The 21052-nt window shown below is 36.9% G+C and overlaps 3 protein-coding genes across 9 annotated transcripts in view; 2 read left to right on the top strand and 1 right to left on the bottom strand.

Moving 5' to 3' along the window:
- The window catches only part of KLB (klotho beta), a 34007-nt gene extending 32230 nt beyond the window's left edge, over positions 1–1777 (top strand). Inside the window, exon 6 of the mRNA XM_081592451.1 lies at positions 319–1777. The gene's annotated coding sequence lies outside the window, so the exon portion shown is untranslated. The remainder of the gene's footprint in view (positions 1–318) is intronic.
- A 2012-nt stretch (positions 1778–3789) lies between these two features.
- Positions 3790–8240, bottom strand: RPL9 (ribosomal protein L9). Of its 2 annotated transcripts, none has more exons than XM_081592570.1 (8): positions 8185–8240; positions 7714–7760; positions 7509–7624; positions 6660–6755; positions 5262–5394; positions 4310–4390; positions 3988–4102; positions 3790–3860 (listed from the first exon to the last, which is right to left on the bottom strand). In XM_081592570.1, exons 2-7 carry the CDS (start codon positions 7757–7759, stop codon positions 3996–3998), a joined length of 579 nt encoding a protein of 192 aa, XP_081448696.1. In that variant the 5' UTR covers position 7760; positions 8185–8240; the 3' UTR covers positions 3790–3860; positions 3988–3995. The 2 variants fall into 2 exon arrangements, with proteins under 2 accessions (XP_081448696.1, XP_081448706.1); XM_081592580.1 differs by having other exon boundaries at positions 7921–8207.
- A 91-nt stretch (positions 8241–8331) lies between these two features.
- On the top strand, positions 8332–20445 carry LIAS (lipoic acid synthetase). 6 transcript variants are annotated; one of them, XR_014082688.1, is made up of 11 exons: positions 8332–8470; positions 9605–9777; positions 10688–10781; positions 11395–11475; positions 13182–13338; positions 13422–13479; positions 14755–14883; positions 16546–17106; positions 17343–17413; positions 18025–18136; positions 19838–20170. XR_014082688.1 is itself a non-coding variant. In XM_081592539.1 (11 exons), exons 1-11 carry the CDS (start codon positions 8426–8428, stop codon positions 19888–19890), a joined length of 1119 nt encoding a protein of 372 aa, XP_081448665.1. In that variant the 5' UTR covers positions 8332–8425; the 3' UTR covers positions 19891–20170. The 6 variants fall into 6 exon arrangements, 4 of the variants coding, with proteins under 4 accessions (XP_081448665.1, XP_081448654.1, XP_081448672.1 ...); XR_014082682.1 differs by having other exon boundaries at positions 8332–8491; XM_081592539.1 differs by having other exon boundaries at positions 16546–16691.
- Positions 20446–21052: the final 607 nt, after the last annotated feature.

The following is a 21052-nucleotide window of genomic DNA, read 5'->3' as shown; positions in this document are numbered from 1 at the left end:
TTTTCCTCTATTCATACCAGTAGCTACTTATGATAAAAGAAATTGTTTGAAAGTACAACTTTGTTAAGACTCCACAGCAGAGATTGTCACTGATAAAATTCTGTCACTTTTTAGGTGCTTTCCTCTTTGGTCAGGGTGGTTCTCAAATGGAAAAAAATACGGTTAAGAAATAGTGTTTGTCTATAGCCAGTTATAGACTCGTAAGCACATCAATCCCTCAGCTTTTCTCAATAGAAATTAAAATTGGACATTTATAAAACATCTCATTTTATGAGCTTTTATCAGATGATTTTTTAAAAAATAACATTTAATTTCCAGTAACTCATGTAAACATCAGAGGACAAAGATTAAAGAGAGCCAGACCCAACTGCCTGTGAAGACAGGGAAGTCATTCAATCTTACAGTACAGCAATTTCTTCAAATCGGTATTATTCCTCACCTCAATCTTAGGAGGTGACAGGATGTGGCAAACATTCTAAGATACAAAGGTTTTTATATTATCAAGTTATCAAGTTACCATTTATCCCATAAGACTTGCTCTCTCCCCTAAAGTCCTTCGCTGATCTAACACAAGCACATATGGACCTCTCAAGGTGTAGAAGGCACTTCCAACTGTGGACACAACTCAGAATATTGGTGGCCTGAGTAAGTTTAAACTATTCTTACATTGCAACCTTTGAAGCTAGGATTAAGCCAATTCTTAAAAGTGAATTTGCAGTTTGACTTTTTTGAATTCTGTTCTTAACATTCATTCACTGTGTTCTAAATGTTGGGAGGAAGAAAACCTGAATCTAGACCCATTTATACCCGTTCTTTTCTTAGATGAGTCAATATTTAACTATTGTCTACTCCTCTGGAAGTTTGACTTCCAGAGTCAAAGGAAAACTCTTATTTCCTGCATAACTAATTGATAACAGCATTAAGTTTCAAAGATACAGGTAACACAGTTGGTCAATTCAAACAAATGCAAAAGTGATTGAGACATCAATATTCTTTCTGGCTGGCCAAATAGTAAAATTTTAGATGTTTTTCTTGTCTCCTTGCTCCAACTGCATCCTTCCTCCAACTGCATCCTTCCTCCAATCTTAGCAGATTTTCCTATTATATTTATATTTCTCTGAAAACCACCGGAGAAGGGAACAGCTACTCACTCCAATATTCTGGCCTGGAGAGCTACAGTCCAAAGGGTCGCAAAGAGTCAGACACGACTGAGCAACTTTCACTTGAGGACCACTTAGTTATCAGGCTTAAGGCTATACATGATTACAGTAACTAGTTTTTTAATTCTAGAGTATCAGTTGAGCAACTCATCAACATCCAAGGTTTTGAAAAAGAAATCTATATTCAGTCATAAGAACAGACTTGGAATTAAGATTTTTGCTTTCCTGTTCTGTTTTGATTATCTTGTATCCAGTTGGTAAGTCTTTACATTTAGTGCTTAATGTATCTTTTACACTTGTTGCCTTGCCACAAAGTGAAAACTGTTAAGTCACTCTGTGACTCTATGGTCCGTCCATGGGGCTCTCCAGGCAAGAATAAAGATTCCAGAACAAAGTCCCACCTCTGAGCTGGCCTGGCTCTCCCCGAGTGCCACAGGGAGCCCCTCAGCCTCCCGAGCCCTGGTCAGGCCTGGCCTCATCTCAGACCTCTGGTTAGAACAGGGGACCTAGCCAGTGTGCTCCTTCCTTCAACTTGTTGGTGCATTTTCTTGAAAGAATAAAAGTTGTCTTTCTCCCATGAAAAAATTTTTAAAAAAATGAAAAAAATAAAGATTCCATGCTCCCAATGCAGGGGGTCTGGGTTCAATCCCTGGTCAGGGAACTAGAACCCACATACCACATCTAAAGAGCCTTTGTGCTGCAATGTAGATCCTACATTACCAAATACATGTTTTTTTAATGAAAAAATAAAACCATAAAGAGTCAGTTAGGAACTGTTGGCAGCTTTTGACAGAATCTTTTAATTTACCTTTTGAAACTTGAAGAAAATCTTAAAATGTAGTTTACTTTGTATATTGTTACATTCTCTACATTCAGTTCAACAACCCTCTCACTACTAAGTCTGATATATATGGAAGTATCACAGTTATGGTGTTTAAAGAGCCTCTGGAAACTGAGGTCAGTAAATTATGGCTAGATGTTTTAATTCTCAATGTAATTTATTCCAAATAAACTGGCTTATGCTGATTATTTATATTCAACTTAAGAACTGTGAATGTAAATGTTTGGTGTTTTAACTGTGTTCTGCCAACACCACCTTCCTCCATCCTCCCAAACTGTGTGCCAACTGGGCAACTTACTCCCAAGTATGTTTTCTCATTAGAAAATGTGGACTGCTACAGCTCAAAACTGAGGATGCACTTACATGCTCATCCATGGTAAACAGAAAACACGGAAAGCTTCCCTGGGGAGAACTACTTTCCTTTACCACATCTAAGTTATTAAATTGAAGTAACTCCTTAGCTACAACCAGATTGCCAATAGTTATCCTTGAAAGTCTCCACACTTCACTTCTGGTGTTACACACTCCCATTGCTGCTACTAGTGCCTATATACCGACACTCTTCAATACTAACACCTCTATCCCTCTGCAACATTGCCACTTGAAAATTTCAACCCTCAAATTCAATTTTTAAATTCTGTCAATACCTTAAAAACATCTTTCGAGGCCCATTACTATTACTCAATCTCCACAACCTGAATCTCCCTGGCAATTTGGGAACCAATCATTCAGCAAACAGCTATATGCCAGACACTGTTCTAAGAACTTGGAATATCCCAGGGTAGACAAGGTCACACCCCTCATGAAGGTTAGACTCTTAGCAGGAAAAAAGTATCTAATCAATACCTAACAAAGTAAACTATTAATCTTATATTATAAACATTATGGACAAAAACTGGAGCAGCAGGGTATGCTAGCATGGACATGAGGAATGAGCACAACAGGCGTCACTGAAAATATCTACTAACCTGTCACTCAAAGGAAAAGACAACTTAATCATCCAACGCCTACCCCAAACCTCATCTCAAAACAATTCAAAGCAAAATCTGTATTTACAATTTCACCCATCTCTTAAAAATTTAACTATTATCAAATCAATGATTAACTCTATAAAATTAATTTCATTTATTTAAACCAAGATCTTAGTAAGCCCACGGATTTTTCTGATGGACTAGACACAGTATGTAAGACAAAGTTAAATGTTTTGCCTGAGAAATTATATGGTTAAAGTTTCTAGCAAATGAGATAGGGGAGGACTGCAGGTTTAGGGGCAATCCTATTGAGTTAAAACACAGTACTGTATAGTAGTATATCTGAAGTATGACACACGGAATGGTTCTCAAGTTTTTTTTTTAAAGCTATCAAAGACTAAGATATAGAAGTGGCTGAAATTTGGGTGTAACTGAGAGAACCTTAGACTACAGCAACCATGTTTATCATAAATACAAATTAACTCCCATCTTTTAATTCTTACTAAGACAGTATCACTTCTCAGCTGCTTTTTCAGTTAGTGACTCAGGCATTTGCCTCACAAATATTAAAATCTATGCCACTGCCAAATTAGATATCTTCAGGGTATCTCCTAAAGTTCTTCCCATGATAACCATATTCCTCTTGCCTAAAATGTCCTTGGTATTCCTTCAAGCCCGTTCTGCCATTAAGTCTTGCTAACAACAATAAAAAAAATCAACCACTCCTATCCCTTCTGTTATTGTTCTTAACACACTAGAATTTACTTAACTGCATACTGGCCAAATAGTTTGAAATGACAATCAATAGAAAAAAATCTCAAATCAAGAGTTTTTATTGTCTCCTTAAAATATCAGAACTGAGTCTGTCTTGTTTCTGCAGCGGGATCACTGTAAAAAAGAAAAGAAATAGTCTGTAATTCTCCATCAGTATTCTTGCCCAGGAAAGTTTTATTCTCAATCATGTAAAACATATTTCTGCCTTTGCTACAACTACAGTTTAAGTTTCTTAACCCACCTGAGATCTTATTCATCAGCCTGCTGAACTGTTCCTTTTTCAGAAACATAAATACCATCCAAAAATTTTCTGATATCCTTGTTTTTAACTGTGGTGGCTTGCTGAATCAAAGCGGCTATAAGGGTGAAAAAGATAAGGCAATTATCAGCCAAACTCATCACAAGTATTTCATCACATGCTGTACTTTATAGCTTTTAATTAAGATCCCAAGTTAAAAAAAAAAAAAAACCCTCACCAAATGAACAAATACCAGATATTCAACTCCAGGATTTAGATAGACAAGATTTTATAGGCATTAATTATGCACAGTAAACATACAAACCTGAATTGGACACAAGTTCAATGTCATTTCCTTCAAGAATCAACTCATCTTTCTGGGCTTGAGATACTGAACAGGCAACCCCTAAAATACAACAGGGCATTTGCATAGTGTCAATATAAAATAAGATTTGTAGAATGTATTCCTGGGACTTCCTGGTGGTCCAGGAGCTAACACTCTGGGCTGTCAATGCAGGAGGACTGGATTCAATCCCTGGTCAAGGAACTAGATGCCACATGCTGCAAGTTAAAGAGTTTGAATGTTGTGACTAAGAATCCCCTAGCTAAATAAGCAAAAACTAAGACTCAGCCAGATAAATAAATAAGCTTTGTATCCAATCTTCTTATTTCTATTGTATATGTTTGTATTCCTCAAAGCTCATTTTTTGGCACTTCCCTGCTGATCCAGTGGTTAAACCCTCCATGATGCCAATGCAGGGGGTGAGGGTTCGATACCTAGCGGGGTTAAGATCTCACAAGCCTTGCGCGAGACTGCCCACTCCTCCCCAGTTCAACAATAAAAAAGCAGAATCAAAGAGCACTAAGTTTTAAAATTCTCTAATGCTTCAGTGTTAGAAGCATCAATTATGTATCAGAGAAGAACTATTTTAAGTGTACTTTTACTTTAATTAGTTTAATCATGAGGTGTTCCCAATTTTACAGATGAGTAAATAAAATGAGCTAATAAGCCCAAGGCTGACAGAGCTGAGATTTGAGTCTAGGAAATATGTTATTAGCCACTATTCAAATTTTTTTTGGATTTCACTTTATAAAACCAATCATAGGCCCTATGGCCTGCAAACTACCCCAATTATAAACCATCAGGAATCACAATTGGTATAAACATGATATAAAGCCAGAGTCAAACTGGGTAATTCTGAAATAATCTGGCCTTAGTTATAACGAACCCAAAATAAAAGCCTTCACAAGCAGAAAAAAAAATTTATGAACCATACCTGGCCTCATTCGAACCCTGCGTATGTATTTTTCACCCAAAAAATTTCGGATTTCCACAAGAGAACCATTCTCCTGAATAACAACATTGATGGGGAAGTGGGCATACACCGACCTCATCTTGTAACGGAAGCCCTAGGTTTAAATAAACAAACTATTAGTAATGCTGAGAAATTTGAACAGGATACCCAGTTTTTCTCTGAAAACCAAGTAGGAACTGCCCCTTTGTAAGGAATATTTACATATTTGTCAGGGTTGTCTCCCTCTTGCACCTAGAAAAGGATGACCAAATCTCTACAGAGACTTAAGGGGAAAATTTCCTCCTCCATGACAAAGGAAACTGAAAACTGTTCTCACCTACTCATGTCTGGAGAAGGCAATGGCAACGCACTCCAGTACTCTTGCCTGGAAAATCCCATGGACGGAGGAGCCTGGTAGGCTGCAGTCCATGGGTTGCACAGAGTCGGACACGACTGAAACGACTTAGCAGCAGCATACTCATGTCAAAGTTTTATAAAATCACCCACACCAAGCCTTGTAATGACTGTATACAGAAACATCTGTTTCTGTTGTCTCTTTGCTGGACTGAAGGGCCCACCTTAGTGAAAAGTGTTTTACTACCGCCTATGCCTTTCCAGGTGGCTCAGTGGTAAAGAAACCATCTGCCAGTGCAGGAAACATGAGTTTGATCCCTGGTTGGGAGGGAAAATCGCAAACAACTACAATATTTCTGCCTGGGAAATCCTATGGACAGAGGAGCGTTGTGGACTACAGTTCACAGGGTTGCAAGAGTCGGAGACCACAGCGATTTAACCACCATGCCCACAGTAAACAACGCTAGTTTCTCATAAAAGAACCCCAAAGCCCTTCATCTTGGGCATCAAGGCTAACATACTGAATCACTAAGGTACACCAGATAGCAAGAATTAAGGATACAAAGGCACCCACGCTCAAGGAACCTACCCTGCTATGTTTTTAAGGAAATGGACATGGAGTTCAGAAATTAGAACCACCTTTTTCTATCCCCCCAACAGTACTGAAAGGCATCAAACAAGAAACCAAAGTCTACCCCATGTGTTAATTTTCTATAAATATGCACCTTGAAAATGAGACTTAATTTGTGTAGGGGAAAAAAAACCATCAGCAGACTATCAAAGACTACCTGGTCTTTACACACACACACACACACACATACACACAAATATCACTTAATCCCAAGACCCAGGAATGCCTACTGGACACATCTGCCAACATTACCTCTTCCCAAGTACTAGAGCTCAAGTATGCCACTAAATTAGATGAATAATCTATTCTCTGCAGCAAACATTTACGTTGCATACATGAAGTACAGCTGAGAAACCTCCCCTTCCAAGACAAAGTAGTCTGAGGAATCTGCTTACCAGTGTAACACCCTTGATCATGTTCTGTACGTGACTACAGATTGTGCGAACAGTGGCCAGTTCCTTTCTGTTTCCCCACCATTTGTCAACACGGAGCTGTAACAGAACAAAAACTTTAGAAAACTCTTTCCAGAAATAAGCAGGCTTAGAAAAAAGTCCATTTATTCTCAACAATCACTGTAAATTCTAGTACTTGCCCTAATTAAAAAGTATGACTTGCCAAAAAAAAAACCCACCTCAAATTATTTTTATTACTATGCATTACAGGTACACTATTTCACAAAGGAACTACAACCCAGAAACAAAAGTATGGTACAAGCTTCATTAAACATCAATCCTGGAAAATTATCAGGTTTAAGACCCACTGCTGCGTCCCTAAGATTTTTACAAAACAATCAGGAAAAAAACTTAACTTGTAACAGTATTATTAAGATCTGCTACCAATCATTACTACCCCACTGCACCCTGGTCTGGAAGGAGTTTTTCTAATTCACTTTGTTCAGAATTTGATCTTCCAATTTTGTTAAAGCAACAACACTGAAACTAGCCACAATTCTGGACACCCAATTCTAAGCTAAAACACTGAATCTCCATTTCGTAATTTTCAAAGCAACCCATCTGTTACTTTTTTTTTTTTTAATAAATTTATTTATTTTAGTTGGGGGCTAATTACTTCACAATATTGTAGTGTTTTTTGCCATACATTGACATGAATCAGCCACGGGTTTACATGTGTTCCCCATTCTGAACCCTCCTCCCACCTCCCTCCCCATCCCATCCCTCTGGGTCATCCCAAAGTCACAACCTTCCAAAAAAGCAACTGTGTTCAAAACAAACGAACAAACTCACCCTCTTCTTTTTCTTTCCAAGGAGACTGAGTTCTACATTGATGTGATTGAAATCCCTCCGCAGGGTGCCTCTGGGGCCCTTCACAATAACTGTCCGTCCCTTCAAGGTAATGTCGACTAGGAGAGAACGTACTCGTGAGGCCTCGGAACAAGGTATAGAGCATGTAGTAAAGACGTAAGAAAAACGCAAACACCAAGTCTCGTACCATTTTCTGGGATGTCGACAGTCTGATTGCTGAGAATGGTCTTCATTCTGAAACACAAACACTTGGGGTAAGAAGGCCGCTAACGACCAAATTCCACCGCACGGAGCTCCACTCCTACCGGAGACCTCCGGCAAAAACACGGGATGACCCGAACCGACAGCCGTCCCCGCTGCGCCCTGGTATGGAAGGAGCAGCTCCCAGGCGCACGTTATAAGCCCAGCGGGCGAACTCCCGCTCAGCGACTCCCTCGGAGTCCTGTCAAGCAGGCGCCATCCCGGCAAGCCTGAGGAGCTGGGGTAGGCCTGAAAGCCCAGTAGGGGTCGAATCCCAGCGCAACCAAATTCATATGGCGTTCGCTGTGTGGGGAGACAACCACGATAGAGTTCCCGAGGGCCACAACTGCGCCGCCGGCCTTCCCAGAGCCGATGGCTTCAGATTCCCAAAGCCCACCGATTACAAAATCAACCTCACCTCGCAGTAGATGCGGCAAAGAGAAAGCGTCTTTCGTCATCACGCTCTTATAGTCTGTATGATGTCTGCGTGTAGGGTCATCAGTGCGCGACGCCGCTAGACTAAAGCAACCAATCGCGGAGCTGCGCGAGTTCCACGGGTCAGGTTGGTTCAGCTTGTCATAAATCTGGCGACGGTTTGTCCGTTTTTCTTTTCCCGGGAATGACTGATTATTCGTCCTTGCTAGGAAAAAAAGAGCGAGATGTCTCTACGCTGCGGGGGCGCGGTCCGCACCGTGGGCCCCCGGGTGAGCGGCTGGGGAAGCAAGGTGCGGGCGTGGGGTAGAGGGCTCCCATTCCTCTAGAGCGCCCAATAATGCCAGCATTTACTGAATGTTTACTTCTAGCCAGGTTTTGTTCTAAACATTTTTCATGTGGTATCTCGTCTAATTCTTCAGACAGGCCCACGAAGTTAAGTCTCTGGTAGTGATTTGTTTGTAGGTATCTGGCTGACGCTGAGAGGTGTCTTGTTTTTTTTTTTTTTTCTTGCATATCAGTGTTTTGTACTAGACACCGGTTTGGGCAATTAGAACCCAAATCTGTGCTGTAAGCTTGAGCGAGAGACCTGGGCAAGAACAGTAGCAATCGTGCAGCATCTTAATAGGCACACTTCTTTTTTTTTTTTTTTTACTCTAAAGTTTTATAGTGTTTTGGCTGTCTTGTCCATGTGTGTGTTCAGATCCAGAAGCTGATGGCTTCTTTTGGTCAACAAATATATATTGAGTAACTTCCTTGATCAAACACAAAATGTAACCTAGAAAAGTGGAATAGTAACATTGGTTTCCCTACTTCAAGTTCTCTGAAATCAGCTGGGTTAAACCTTAAACCTCTAAGTTTTAACACATGTGTTTATCCAAAGCCCAAGTCAGAGATAATTTACTTCAGATTTTATTTAAATGTCCTTGACTCGTCAGGAATAGAAAATTCAAAGCTGTAGCATCTTCTCCTGTTATTGCAGTTTAAACTTGAAAGACAGACTTTTAGTCCTGATACGGGTAAAGTGTGGTATGTTTTGTTAGCCAGTTCCAGAAGTTTCCAAATCTATTTTAAATCTAGACGGAAATAGTTAATTCCTATTCTTCTTTAGGTTTGTTTTGTCCCCCTTGGGTCCTCCTTAACCTTAGATTCCAAGCTTCAACACAGAGCTTGTAAATAGTTTAACATTATTTCTGAATCAGTTCTCTGGCTTACTCTTCCTTTTAGCTATGTAAATAGGTTAAAACTAAGTTATTACTAACTCTACTAAATAAATTTTTGCCTGGGAAATCCCATGGACAGAGGAGCCTGGTGGGCTACAGTCCATGGGGTTGCAAAAGAGTCAGACACGACTTAGTGACTAAACAGCAAAACTAAATAAATGTCATAATGAATCCTTTGTTTAGGTATTTGGAAGATATTTATGCAGCCCTGTCAGAGAAGTAAGTTCCTTGCCAGATGAAAAAAAGAAATTTTTACAGAGTGGACCAGACCTTCAAGAATTTATATCTGGTGATCTGGCTGACAAGAGTACCTGGGATGAATATAAAGGAAATTTAAAACGCCAGAAAGGAGAAAGGTAATTGAAAATTTGGGGTAATTTTAACATCCCATTTCTTCATAGTGCATCATTTTTAGATATAACCAAGCGCTGGAATACATTTTTAATCAGCTTGTTAAATTTAGCTAAAAATCAGTAGAACCGATAACAAACATAAAATAGGCAAATAGGTGCATTTTTCTTTTCTCTCTGTCCTCTGACAGCCTTGCTAGGACTTAGCCATCCTACACCACCATCTCCCTTTGTCCATCCAGCAACAAGTGTCTTCGGAGAGCAAAGATGATCACCTTGCCATTAGTCTGTTTCACTTTGATAAGGTTTTCATTGACACTGGGTGCTGATGATCTAACTTGTTGTTTCTCCTAGCATGGATAGCATGCCTTAGTTTAAAAGAATGGTAAGAGAATTTAGTGCAGAGCACAAATTGTTTTGGGAGATACTTTACCCACAACTTCTAGACTACAAGTGGGTGGAAGTCAAGGGAAACCTGAAGATATGTAGTCTTCACTCCAAATTTTAGATTTTTTTCCACTTAACATCTATAAAAATTGAAGAGCAGGAAGTTCACTTGTGGGGTCTCTTCTTAATCTGAACAAATACAGAACTTTTGTCAGTATTATTCATTAGGGAATGAGATGTTTCAAAAGCTCCTTTTTTTTTTAAAAAAGATGGTATTACTCTGTGCCTTTGCAAAACAAAGACATGAGCAAAATACCCTGATAGACACAGTTATGAGTGTTTTCTAAAGTGGTTTGAGCAAATCAAAGTTTGATTCTGTTATCTCCTATGGCAGAAATTAAAAGAATCATTCTAGGACTACAGGAGGAAAATTCCCAATCGGTCATCATAATAGAGCAAAGTAACTTCAAAGCTGTGTGCTTATTTGGGAACATATTTGTTAACATATAGTTATTTTGGCTTTCCGCAGGTTAAGACTACCTCTGTGGCTAAAGACAGAGTTTCCTATGGGGAAAAATTACAATAAACTGAAAAACACTTTGCGGAATTTAAATCTTCACACAGTAAGTTGTCTTACTGTTAAGGGTTAAGTATCCCTCTTTACCAGAAGACATAATTTTTCTATGCATATATAACTTGAAAATTAATAAAATACATATTGAAAATAGCAAGGAAAGTAAATAAAGATGTTTTCACATTACTCTCAGTAATGGAAATACATTTAAAAGTTATTTTTCCTGCAAAAGAAGCAAAAAGTAATTGTATTTCTTAGCCACTTATTTAATAGTACAAACCAAAAAATTTTTTTCTGCCATTTAGGGAATGAGAGTTTTTGTTTGTTTTGTATTACAAATTAAGTACATGCTTGTTGGAAAGGATATATTAAATGTGAAACACTATATGAAATTTCAAATGTTTATTATACCACTTAACTATTCAACGTATACCCTTGCAGACTTTTTTATTTGTACGTATAAAACATATACATTCATAGTTTTTAGTTTAAAAATGGAATCCTAATATCTGTGTAGTTTGGCAGTTTAACAGCATTTCCAAATAGTGAATTTCTTAACATGCTATATATAAAGAATGGATAGTATAAAATGCCTGATGACTAATTTGCTCAATTGGTAAATATTTTCAACCTGATTGTATTCAGTTCCCTTTTACTCATAGGTGTGTGAGGAAGCTCGATGTCCCAATATTGGAGAGTGTTGGGGAGGTGGAGAATATGCTACCGCCACAGCCACAATCATGGTAAGGCCACCCTCAAATTCCAGAGTTTTAGTCTAGAAACTGAAAGGAAATGTTTTATGTCTTTTTCCTACAAATGTGCATTTTGAGTCTCAAAAAAATATGATGATGTTTTTTGTTACATATGAGTTTGTGGGGGGAAAAAAACTTGATGGAATAATCTAGCTTGTTACGATCTCACCTTTCTGTGAATAAGTCTGTTATTGATTCTTCCATCAACCTGATAGAATATAATAATTAATTATGTGCTACCTTGAACTGCCTCTTCTATTAATTTATATTTCCCTCTCATGGGCCTTTCAGTTAGCCCATGATCATCTGATCTTGAGTGTGCTAAACTGGACTCCAGGAAGTAGGTTGGGCTCAGGTCTACAGAGCTTTATTCTTGGACCAGCTGCTCACCAAGGATATTATCACAGAGGATGGAAGGAGCACAAGAGGGCAAGCCAAGCATCCATGCACATTTGAGGCTTATGGTTGGTCATGCCTGCTGTCATTCTGTTGGCCAAAATAAGTCACATGGCCAAGCCAGACATCAGTGGGAGTAGAGGCCTAAGTTCCTCCCCCAGAAGGTGGGCCCTGCAAGTTACATGGCAATGGGTAAAATGTATGATCTTAATATGATGGAGTAAGAAATGGAATTAACAATGCAGTCCACTATATTTATTCATACAAAGAGATTGAAATAGTGGGTTAAATCTAAATTATGTCTAACTTGAAGTTTGTACTTGTTTGGGGAATGTCTGATAAACGAGTTATACCAGCAAGAGACTATTTACACGAGAAACTGGAGATTCGTGTGAGATAGAGCTCCTTCTAGAATAATACAGAGCCAGCCAGAGAGCTTTTATAAGTTATACAACATCAATTCTTGAAGGAAGGAGTTATTCTGAATACTCCTTGATGGAAATCTCTGGTTTTATCCCTTGCCTGCTCTCCATGATCACTATTGGTGCATAGTGGTTCCTGGGAGGTTTCCTTGTTTCAGTAACATTCTGTGAGATGGTAGGCCTAATTACCATTGCAGTGAGTTCCTTCTGAGCAAGTTAAAGGGGAAGAATTGCTTTCTGCCTCAAATCAAAACCCCTAGCATAGGGCTTTGAAACTCTAGTGGCTCTAAAACATCCACAGTGGCTGTGCTTGGCCAGGGGTAGAGCATGGTAGTGACCCATGGCAGCAGAAGCAGTGTCCTGGAGAAACAGCAGGGAATCCCATTACTAACTTTTTATGTGTTTTTCTCTTTCATCTGTTTAACAAGAGGGAGCTATGCCTTCTGTTTAACTTCCACAGAGATCTGCATATTGATAGGTTAATTGAATATTTTGTTTCTTTTAACATCATTTTTGTTAAAATTAAATAGATATAAAAGAATTTTTGTAACCTATGGGTAAGTTATCAAGACTACCAATATGGAGATACCCTGATACCTCCAGTTTGAGAACAGAACATTAGTCTTTCATCCCTTCTTGATCCTATCCCCTTTCTTTTTCCTTTAACATTACTCCTTATTCTGAGTTTATTGTTTCCTTTTCTTTCTTGTTTTACCATATATGTTTGTATTCCTTAACTATATTATTTAGCTTTGAATGTTCTAAATTTCATATAAACAGGGTCAAAATTTGTTCATTCCTTGCAGTTTTATTCCCTTACAATTACATTCTTCAAAGTCATCTGTTTATTTGATTTAAACTGTAGCATCTCTATTCTAGTTGATGGGTGACACATGTACAAGAGGTTGTAGATTTTGTTCTGTTAAGACTGCAAGAAATCCACCTCCACTGGATGCCAATGAGCCCTACAATACTGCAAAGGCAATTGCCGAGTGGGGTCTGGATTATGTTGTCCTGACGTCTGTGGATCGAGATGGTTAGTGCGTCATCATTACCTCTTCTTAAATTGACTTACTAAGCTGTGACATCATCTTAAGCAATGGATTCTCTTGATTCCAGATATGCCTGATGGAGGAGCTGAGCACTTTGCAAAGACTGTGTCTTACCTAAAGGAAAGGTACTTGTTTCTGCATTTGCTTGTGTAATTTAGGGACTTTTGTTGACCTATATTAAATTCAGTTTATTTAAGGTATTTTAAGGTTAACTTAAAGCAGTGGTTACTAACCTTTTGCAGGAGGTTATAAACCCATTTTATAATCTGTTGGAAATTAAAGTCTTCCCAGGACTGAATTGAATAAATCATCATCTAGGAGAAGTTCGTATGAGATAAATGCCTACATTGTTAAAATATGTAATCTTGATGTAAATTTTATAGATGTTGACATGCCCTGGGGATTTTACCCATTACTCACATTTTGTTAATATGTAAATTTTATTTTAAAAGCCTTTAAAAAGGAGTTTATGCTTATTTCCTACAGCTCAGAACTAGTCCGGCACCTAGCACACTCAGTAAATGTTTTCTCCGTGATTCCCCCAATATTTTCTTTTTTTTTTTTTATAGTTCACTGAAAAAAAGTTTGGTTGTTCCACCCATAAAATTGATTTCACAAACTACCAGTAGTGGGTCTCTCCTTGCAATTAAACAGTGAGTTATAGGATGTGTTCTTTCAGCATCCATGAGAGGGTGTGATGTGGTGCTTTCTACATCTGTTCCCTCATGAAACAGCTCCGAAAAAAAAAAAGTTGCAGTTTGATTTGTGAAAAAGTTTATTAGTTTCTCAGTTATTTCTACTGCTTGTCAAAGGGAACAGCTCTATTATCTAGTTCATACTTTAATGCTTGAATGCATAGTATAAGTAGAAAGATTAATGTTTAGCTTGTATTTCATTTAAGCAAAGCTCATGACTCAGCAACTCAGAAGACAGGTTTTAAAGCCCAGAGCACTTGTGAAATATTTTGCCTAGAGGAAGGGAGGAGGGCACTATTCATGAATTTTAAAGGAAATCAAAATTAAGGCAATCACTTTATATTCACATAAGAGGTATCCCAATTTACTTTCTTAAAAATATGTTATTTAATATTTAATATTTTAATTTCTTCAAACAACTTTTAATAAAGTTTAAAAGTTTATGGAATCCCAAGATTTATTCTGATCATTATTTGCAAGCAGATGTGTTTTAACCACAGTGTACATATTATCTGATGTTCTAGATTGTCATTGTTTTCACTTAACAGTTCATATATAAGCATTTGTGTGTTCGTGCTATTCTTGGCAAGATTCTGAAGCTTACTGTGTTGAAACTGATACTGAATACATATTGATGATTTCTATTTTGAGCAAGTTTTGTCAATTCTTTTCCTCAATGTGATATCTATCTCTTTTTCACTATAGGAATCCAAAAATTCTTGTGGAATGTCTCACCCCTGATTTCCGAGGAGATCTTAAAGCGATAGAAAAAGTTGCCCTTTCAGGATTAGATGTATATGCACATAATGTAGAAACAGTTCCAGAATTACAGAGGTGATTTCATGTATTGAGTAATGTTGGGAAGTTTGGAGGGTCAAATCTGCTATAATTTTTTTCAGGGGAGAACGTTGTAATTTTATAAAGTGAACTCTCTTTTTTAAACAAAAATGTGTTTTTTTTTAAAAATATATATGTCTAGTACAGAAAAATTAGAAAATATAGCCAACAAAAAGAGTATAAACGTCATCCATAATATTTCTACCTGGTAATATCAATTACTTACATCTCAGTGTCTGTATATTTACATGTTTATACATGTGTGTATATGTTTTGGTATATGCATACAAACATAACTAGCATCTTTTTTTCTTTCCTTTTTTTGGTAAAGTATTCCAAGTGCTGATGAGCTGCGTTTTTTTCCCAAAGAACAATTTTCAAAAAGAAAAAAATTACAAAAGAACAATTGATTGTAGTTCTAAAAAAAAGACATAACAATGCATTTGACAATAATAAATGCAGTAAATGATGCTAAAGGAAAAAAGGTGTCATTCAGATGTATTTTAAATCTCTTTTAAAAAGTAGGTACTGTGCTTTCTTACTCTTCCTAGTAATTTTAGTAGTTAGGAATAATTACAGATTGTTATTATGTATCAATAACTTCATATTTCAGAAAAATAAAAAATTTCAGGCAAGATTATACATTCATTTTCATTATTTTAGTTAAGCATTTGGTAGTGATTTTATTAGGTTCTACACGTTATTCTGTGTCACAGAAAGAAGTATGATAAACAATAACCAGCATTTCCACTAAATCATAAATGTATTAGGGAGCATAATTTAAATTCAGTGGAGAAATACTTTCAAAAAGTGTTTTCCTTATTATCAGTATTGTTGTTACTTTTAAATTCATAAATTTGTTCCCTCTCCTCCTGTGTGAACTGGTCTCTGATTAAAAATAGCAACCATAACAACAGATCAGTTACACAGAATAAAGGTACATTAGAGTTCAAATGAATGCAATTTAACGTCAGCAACTGTGTCCTTTGGGCTTTTATCCATTTAAAACTTGGTGGTTTGTCCCCCATTGAAGTCAAACACACAGCCTGTTCCAACCTTGTCATATCTTATGATCCTACCACCAGTGGGTGCCAGTTTCTCTGTTTTCATTTAAAAAACATTATCCTTTCCAGTGAAAATTCCAGAATCGTGCTTTTTTTTTTTAACCTAAGAAATGTCAATGCTGTATACTTACCAGCAGAGGGCAGCTTAGTCTTTAGAAAAGAAATAACATGAAAGTTTCAATCCTCTGAAATGGTTCAGGTTAAACAGTTTTTTCTTTGTTCAGTATCGAAATTTTCTTCCATGTTTTCCCCCTTCTCTCGATTACCCTTATAATCACTCATTCTCAGCTTCAGAATTCTGGTTTCTCAATGAGTAATTCATAAACTGAATTACTTCATTCATTACTTCTGTTCTCATTTTCTCTGCCCCAGGCTTGAAAGGCCTGAAAAGTCAACAGAACAGGGGGCCTAGTGAAGCCTTATTTTCTTTCCCAAAGTAACAGTTAGACATTTGTGCACAAATGCTACCATTGAACCATATGATGCAGCGTGATGTCCAGAATGTACTTTCCTGGTCTTTCAGGTTGCTTGCATAATTATGTACTTAGTTGAGCTTGTGGTTATTCTTGCTGACAACAGCTCTGCTGTTTTCAAGGAAAGTTCGTGATCCCCGGGCCAATTTTGACCAGTCTCTACGCGTGCTAAAACATGCCAAGGAGGTTCGACCTGATGTTATTTCTAAAACATCTATTATGTTGGGTTTAGGTGAGAACGACAAGCAGGTATATGCAACGATGAAAGGTAAAGAAATTGAAAAAATGAAAAACTCTTTTCCATTTAACTTGAGTAATAACAGGAATCCCACTTTGGAAGACCTGGTATGCTTTCTCCACAGTCTCAGTGAAAATGCTAGTGAGAACAAAAATTCAGGATATGGTTATGAACAGCAGCATAGAAAGGAAAGGAAGTATGTTTTCTTAAAACTTTATGGAATGATGTACAGGATGCTTAGAATATGGAATTTGCATCCCGTTTTATTCCTTACCCTTTCGTCAACTAAAAACATGATTTTGTCTGCTTTTCTTGTCCAGTCAAGACAATTTTTGAGTCCCAGCCAGGTACCAGGAACTCTGTCAACCACTGACAACTCAAGGATGACTAAGATGAATCCAGGCCTTTGAGGAAGCGCTTACTTAGAGCATTGTTACATAACATGGTGTGCTTTCGACTTTTAGTCTATTAAATCTGTTTACTTTGCAATTCTTGAGCTTCTTAAATTTTAAAATATAAAAGCTTTTATTTTACCTGAAGGTCCTTGGCCAACTTGCAGTTATCTATTGGTTCAAAGAGTAATAAATTCAAATAATAATTAAAAGCTACTCTTTACAGCAATGCATACAGGTAGCACTGTAAAAAAATCTGCTCATATAACGTGTGCTTTTTTTCCTATAGCACTTCGTGAGGCAGATGTGGACTGTTTGACTTTAGGACAATATATGCAGCCAACAAAGCGTCACCTTAAGGTACAACTACCATAAGTTGCCAAATGTTTCTTGGTAGTTTGAATTAAATCTTTATTTTCTATAGGTAAAATTCAGAAGCTGCTGGCTTTTTAGTGTAATGTTCCATGTATATTTCTGAGTTCCAGTTCCATTTTATTATCTGCATAAAGCGGCTATGCTGGCACTTATTTGCTGCCCTCAATATTGTCTTACTAAAGTGACCTATAGGAAAAAAACTTCTAAGTTGGGAAGTACATTCATATCACTCCTGCCAATCTTGTGATTTGTTTTAGAATTATATGAGAGCCAGAGGTGAAGAAAGAAAAGTCAGTCTCCCTATTTCTATATCAGACATTTATTCATTCAGAAAACTTTTCTTGAGTAGTAACCGTGTGCCAGACACAGTGCTGAGCAGAAGATACAAGATAAGTAATACAGTCTTATCCTTAGGAATCTTATAGGCATGACTGATCCTTTCTCTTTTGGAATAGCTAGTGTAATACAAAATTGATGTTTCCCCTTCACTGTAATTCACTACCATTACATTCTGACCAAGTAGCCAACAAGTAGATTTTCATATAGAACTAAAATGATTTAGGAAAATTCTAGAATCTAGAATTCTTTAAATCTAGGTTGAAGAATACATTACTCCTGAAAAGTTCAAATACTGGGAAAAAGTAGGAAATGAACTTGGATTTCATTATACTGCAAGTGGCCCCCTGGTGCGTTCTTCATACAAAGCAGGTAAGTTAGATGGGAGGGCATGCTTCTGTTTAGTCCATAATTTTCCTACAATACGATTTTTTACCTTTGTAATTTCAGCTCTTATTTTGATAAATAGCTTGAGCTGACTTACAAAAATAAAAGCCTTTTTCAAGAGAGAAAGTCATGTGGTAATGGCCATTACAAGAATAAACAGCTAGCTATTTTTTGGATATATCCAAACTGTGTTATACTATTAATGATCTTTTTAATGACTGTTACACATTGAAGTCTAAGTCCTAGATATGTTTAAATAAGGCATAAATTCTGATTGTAAAAATTAATGTTTAGGTGTTAGTAATATTCAGTGTGTTCTGTAAAGAAATTTAAGACTTTTTAATGAACTAGCAACAGCTTATCTTGGTTATAAAACCCAAGAATTTCATCAGACACTGATTGACAGACTGTGGGAACTTTGGAAATCAATAATTATAAATGATTTATTCTTCTTTAAGCAGTGCTGCTGGCAAGCTAAAAGTATATATAAAGAATAGGACCAACAGCAGCTTCCAGGGTGGTTAAAGTAGAATAATATCATTTGAAAGGAGCTTTTGTTGGTTTTTTGTTTTGTTTTGTTTTTTTGGTAAAGCAAATTTCTCACTTTTACAAGTAAATGAATTATAAACTTTTTAATTCCTTTAAAATTACCAGTAAAAGAACAAAGCCTTAGATTCAGATGATGGATTAGGATCTGATAATATGGTTCTACTCTTACCAGATTTAGATAAAGCATGGGACAGCAGGGATTATTCTCTCCATTACTTGGCTAGGTTATGAGTCTTGGGATTCTTGGTGATTGTGTACACATCATAGTCATTGCATTCTACTCAGAAGATACCCTGGAGAAGGAAATGGCAGCCCACTCCAGTATTCTTGCCTAGGAAATCCCATTGACAGAGGAGTCTGGTGGGCTACAGTCCATGGGGTCACAAAAGAATCAAACACAACCAAGTGACTAAACAACAACATTAAGATGACAAAGAAATTCATCAGACTCCTCATAACGTTGGGCCTGGAGTACTGAGCTCTGGTGTTAAGCACTGAGCCATGGTGTAACAGCCAGAGACCAAGTGGAACCTTAAGACCTGAAAAGTGAAAGTGCCCCCCTCTAATTTAGTGCACAGGCACATCTTAGAGTGTGGAGAGAATGCAAGCCCATTATAAGTGAAGAGCTCTTGCTTCCCTAGGGGGGAATAAGCTAAAGAGATTCCATCAAATGAATTTGCTCAACTGCAGCAAGATCTCTGTTTTATAAATATCAAATCTAGGCTAATAATGTAGCTGAATTGCTCTCTGAAATAACTGTGCCAACCAACAGCAATACTTTATCAGTGATGAGGAATAGATACTGCCCATAAAGTAGGATAAATGCACATAAAGTAGAATAAATGCACCTTAGATACGATAGGGTCCCCCTTTATAATATGCTGAGTTACTCAAAATAAAACTGGTAGAAATTGTAGTGGTATAAAAAGTCTTTTAAGGATAATGATCATTATGGTTGAGGAAAGAGCCAAAGATGTGGGGGATCTGTGAGGTTAGAAAATTATTGCCATTGAGATTTGAGAAGAAAGAAACTCCAGTAAATACAGAAGTCTTCTTTAAAGGGAAACACGGAAGTATAATTATTCTGAAATCTATACCTTAAATTGATATTAATATATTTTTATTTTTCCTAAATAGGTGAATTTTTCCTGAAAAATTTAGTGGCTAAAAGAAAAACAAAAGCCCTGTAACATTTAACGAGACATTCAAGATCATGATAATTTTCGAAGTTTCACTCCAGTTGTTAACAGAAGTGATGGTAGAATGCCTAGAATTCAGTGGATATATCTTAATTTTTTTGTTTTAAGAAAAATGTCAATAAGCTATATGTATTTGACTATAATAATTCATTCATCTTTTAGCATATCTTCTTTGTCCCAGCAAACAATTGCTTATTATGATGTAATCATAAAATGTCTTCTAAGAGTTTATCATTAATTTAAATAATACATTAAAAACTTTTAGAAAATCTTTTGAGCCTCGATATATCATTGTCACCTTTCATTTCTGGAAAATGACATACTGTGATGAAACAGTATAGACTTGAGATTATGTCTGTTTAGCAAAAACATCATTGGAATAATTTAGAAAGGCTTAAGAATTTCAGTGTTGACCCTTCGTATAGATAACAACTATTTTAGACCTATGACATAGTTCTACATTGATTGCTTGTTTAGGACTTCTGTGAAACCAAGACCGTGATGTTGTTCAAGATGGGGAAATAAAACCTAAGAATAAAATATTAACTCTGGTTTTATAATATTTGCTACATCACATGCATTGTCCACTTATTCCTTTTATTCAACTCACATCACTCTGGTGAGGTGATTGTGTTCTATCATAGTAATGACCTGAATGAGGAATTTCTTTCCTAAGTAATAGAACTCAAATTCATCCTTTGACTCTGAATCCTGTTTTTGTGTAATTTGGATAGCCAGTTCTGTTTTGAAGTTTTAAATACGTGAACTAATTTTTTTTATAATGTGTATAACTTTGAAAATTACATTTTAATTCAGCTGAGGGGAGCCATATTATTTTGACTCACTTTCCTTATGCTGTTTGTGCTCAGTCGTGTCCAACTTTTTGTGATCCCATGGACTGTAGCCCACCAGGCTCCTCTGTCCATGGGATTTTCCAGGCAAGGATACTGGAGTGAGTTGTCATTTCCTCCTCCAGTCACTTTCCCTATAGATCCTAATAAGTTTCGCTGTGTAAAATTAACCCCATCAACTTTCCATCTTAACATCTGTGGCAACTATCCTCCTTAAACTATATTATTTCACAGGAAAAAAATGGATTAATTTTCAGACTCTGATTTTGTAACATAATCTGCTGTTACAATTGCCCAGGGTA

This window comes from Giraffa tippelskirchi, chromosome 1 (assembly GCF_054371585.1).
Source record: "Giraffa tippelskirchi isolate mGirTip1 chromosome 1, T2T-mGirTip1v1.2.pri, whole genome shotgun sequence".
Taxonomy (NCBI): domain Eukaryota; kingdom Metazoa; phylum Chordata; class Mammalia; order Artiodactyla; family Giraffidae; genus Giraffa; species Giraffa tippelskirchi.
The sequence above is the reverse complement of the archived record's forward strand: the minus strand, read 5'-3'. Positions and strand labels throughout refer to the sequence as shown.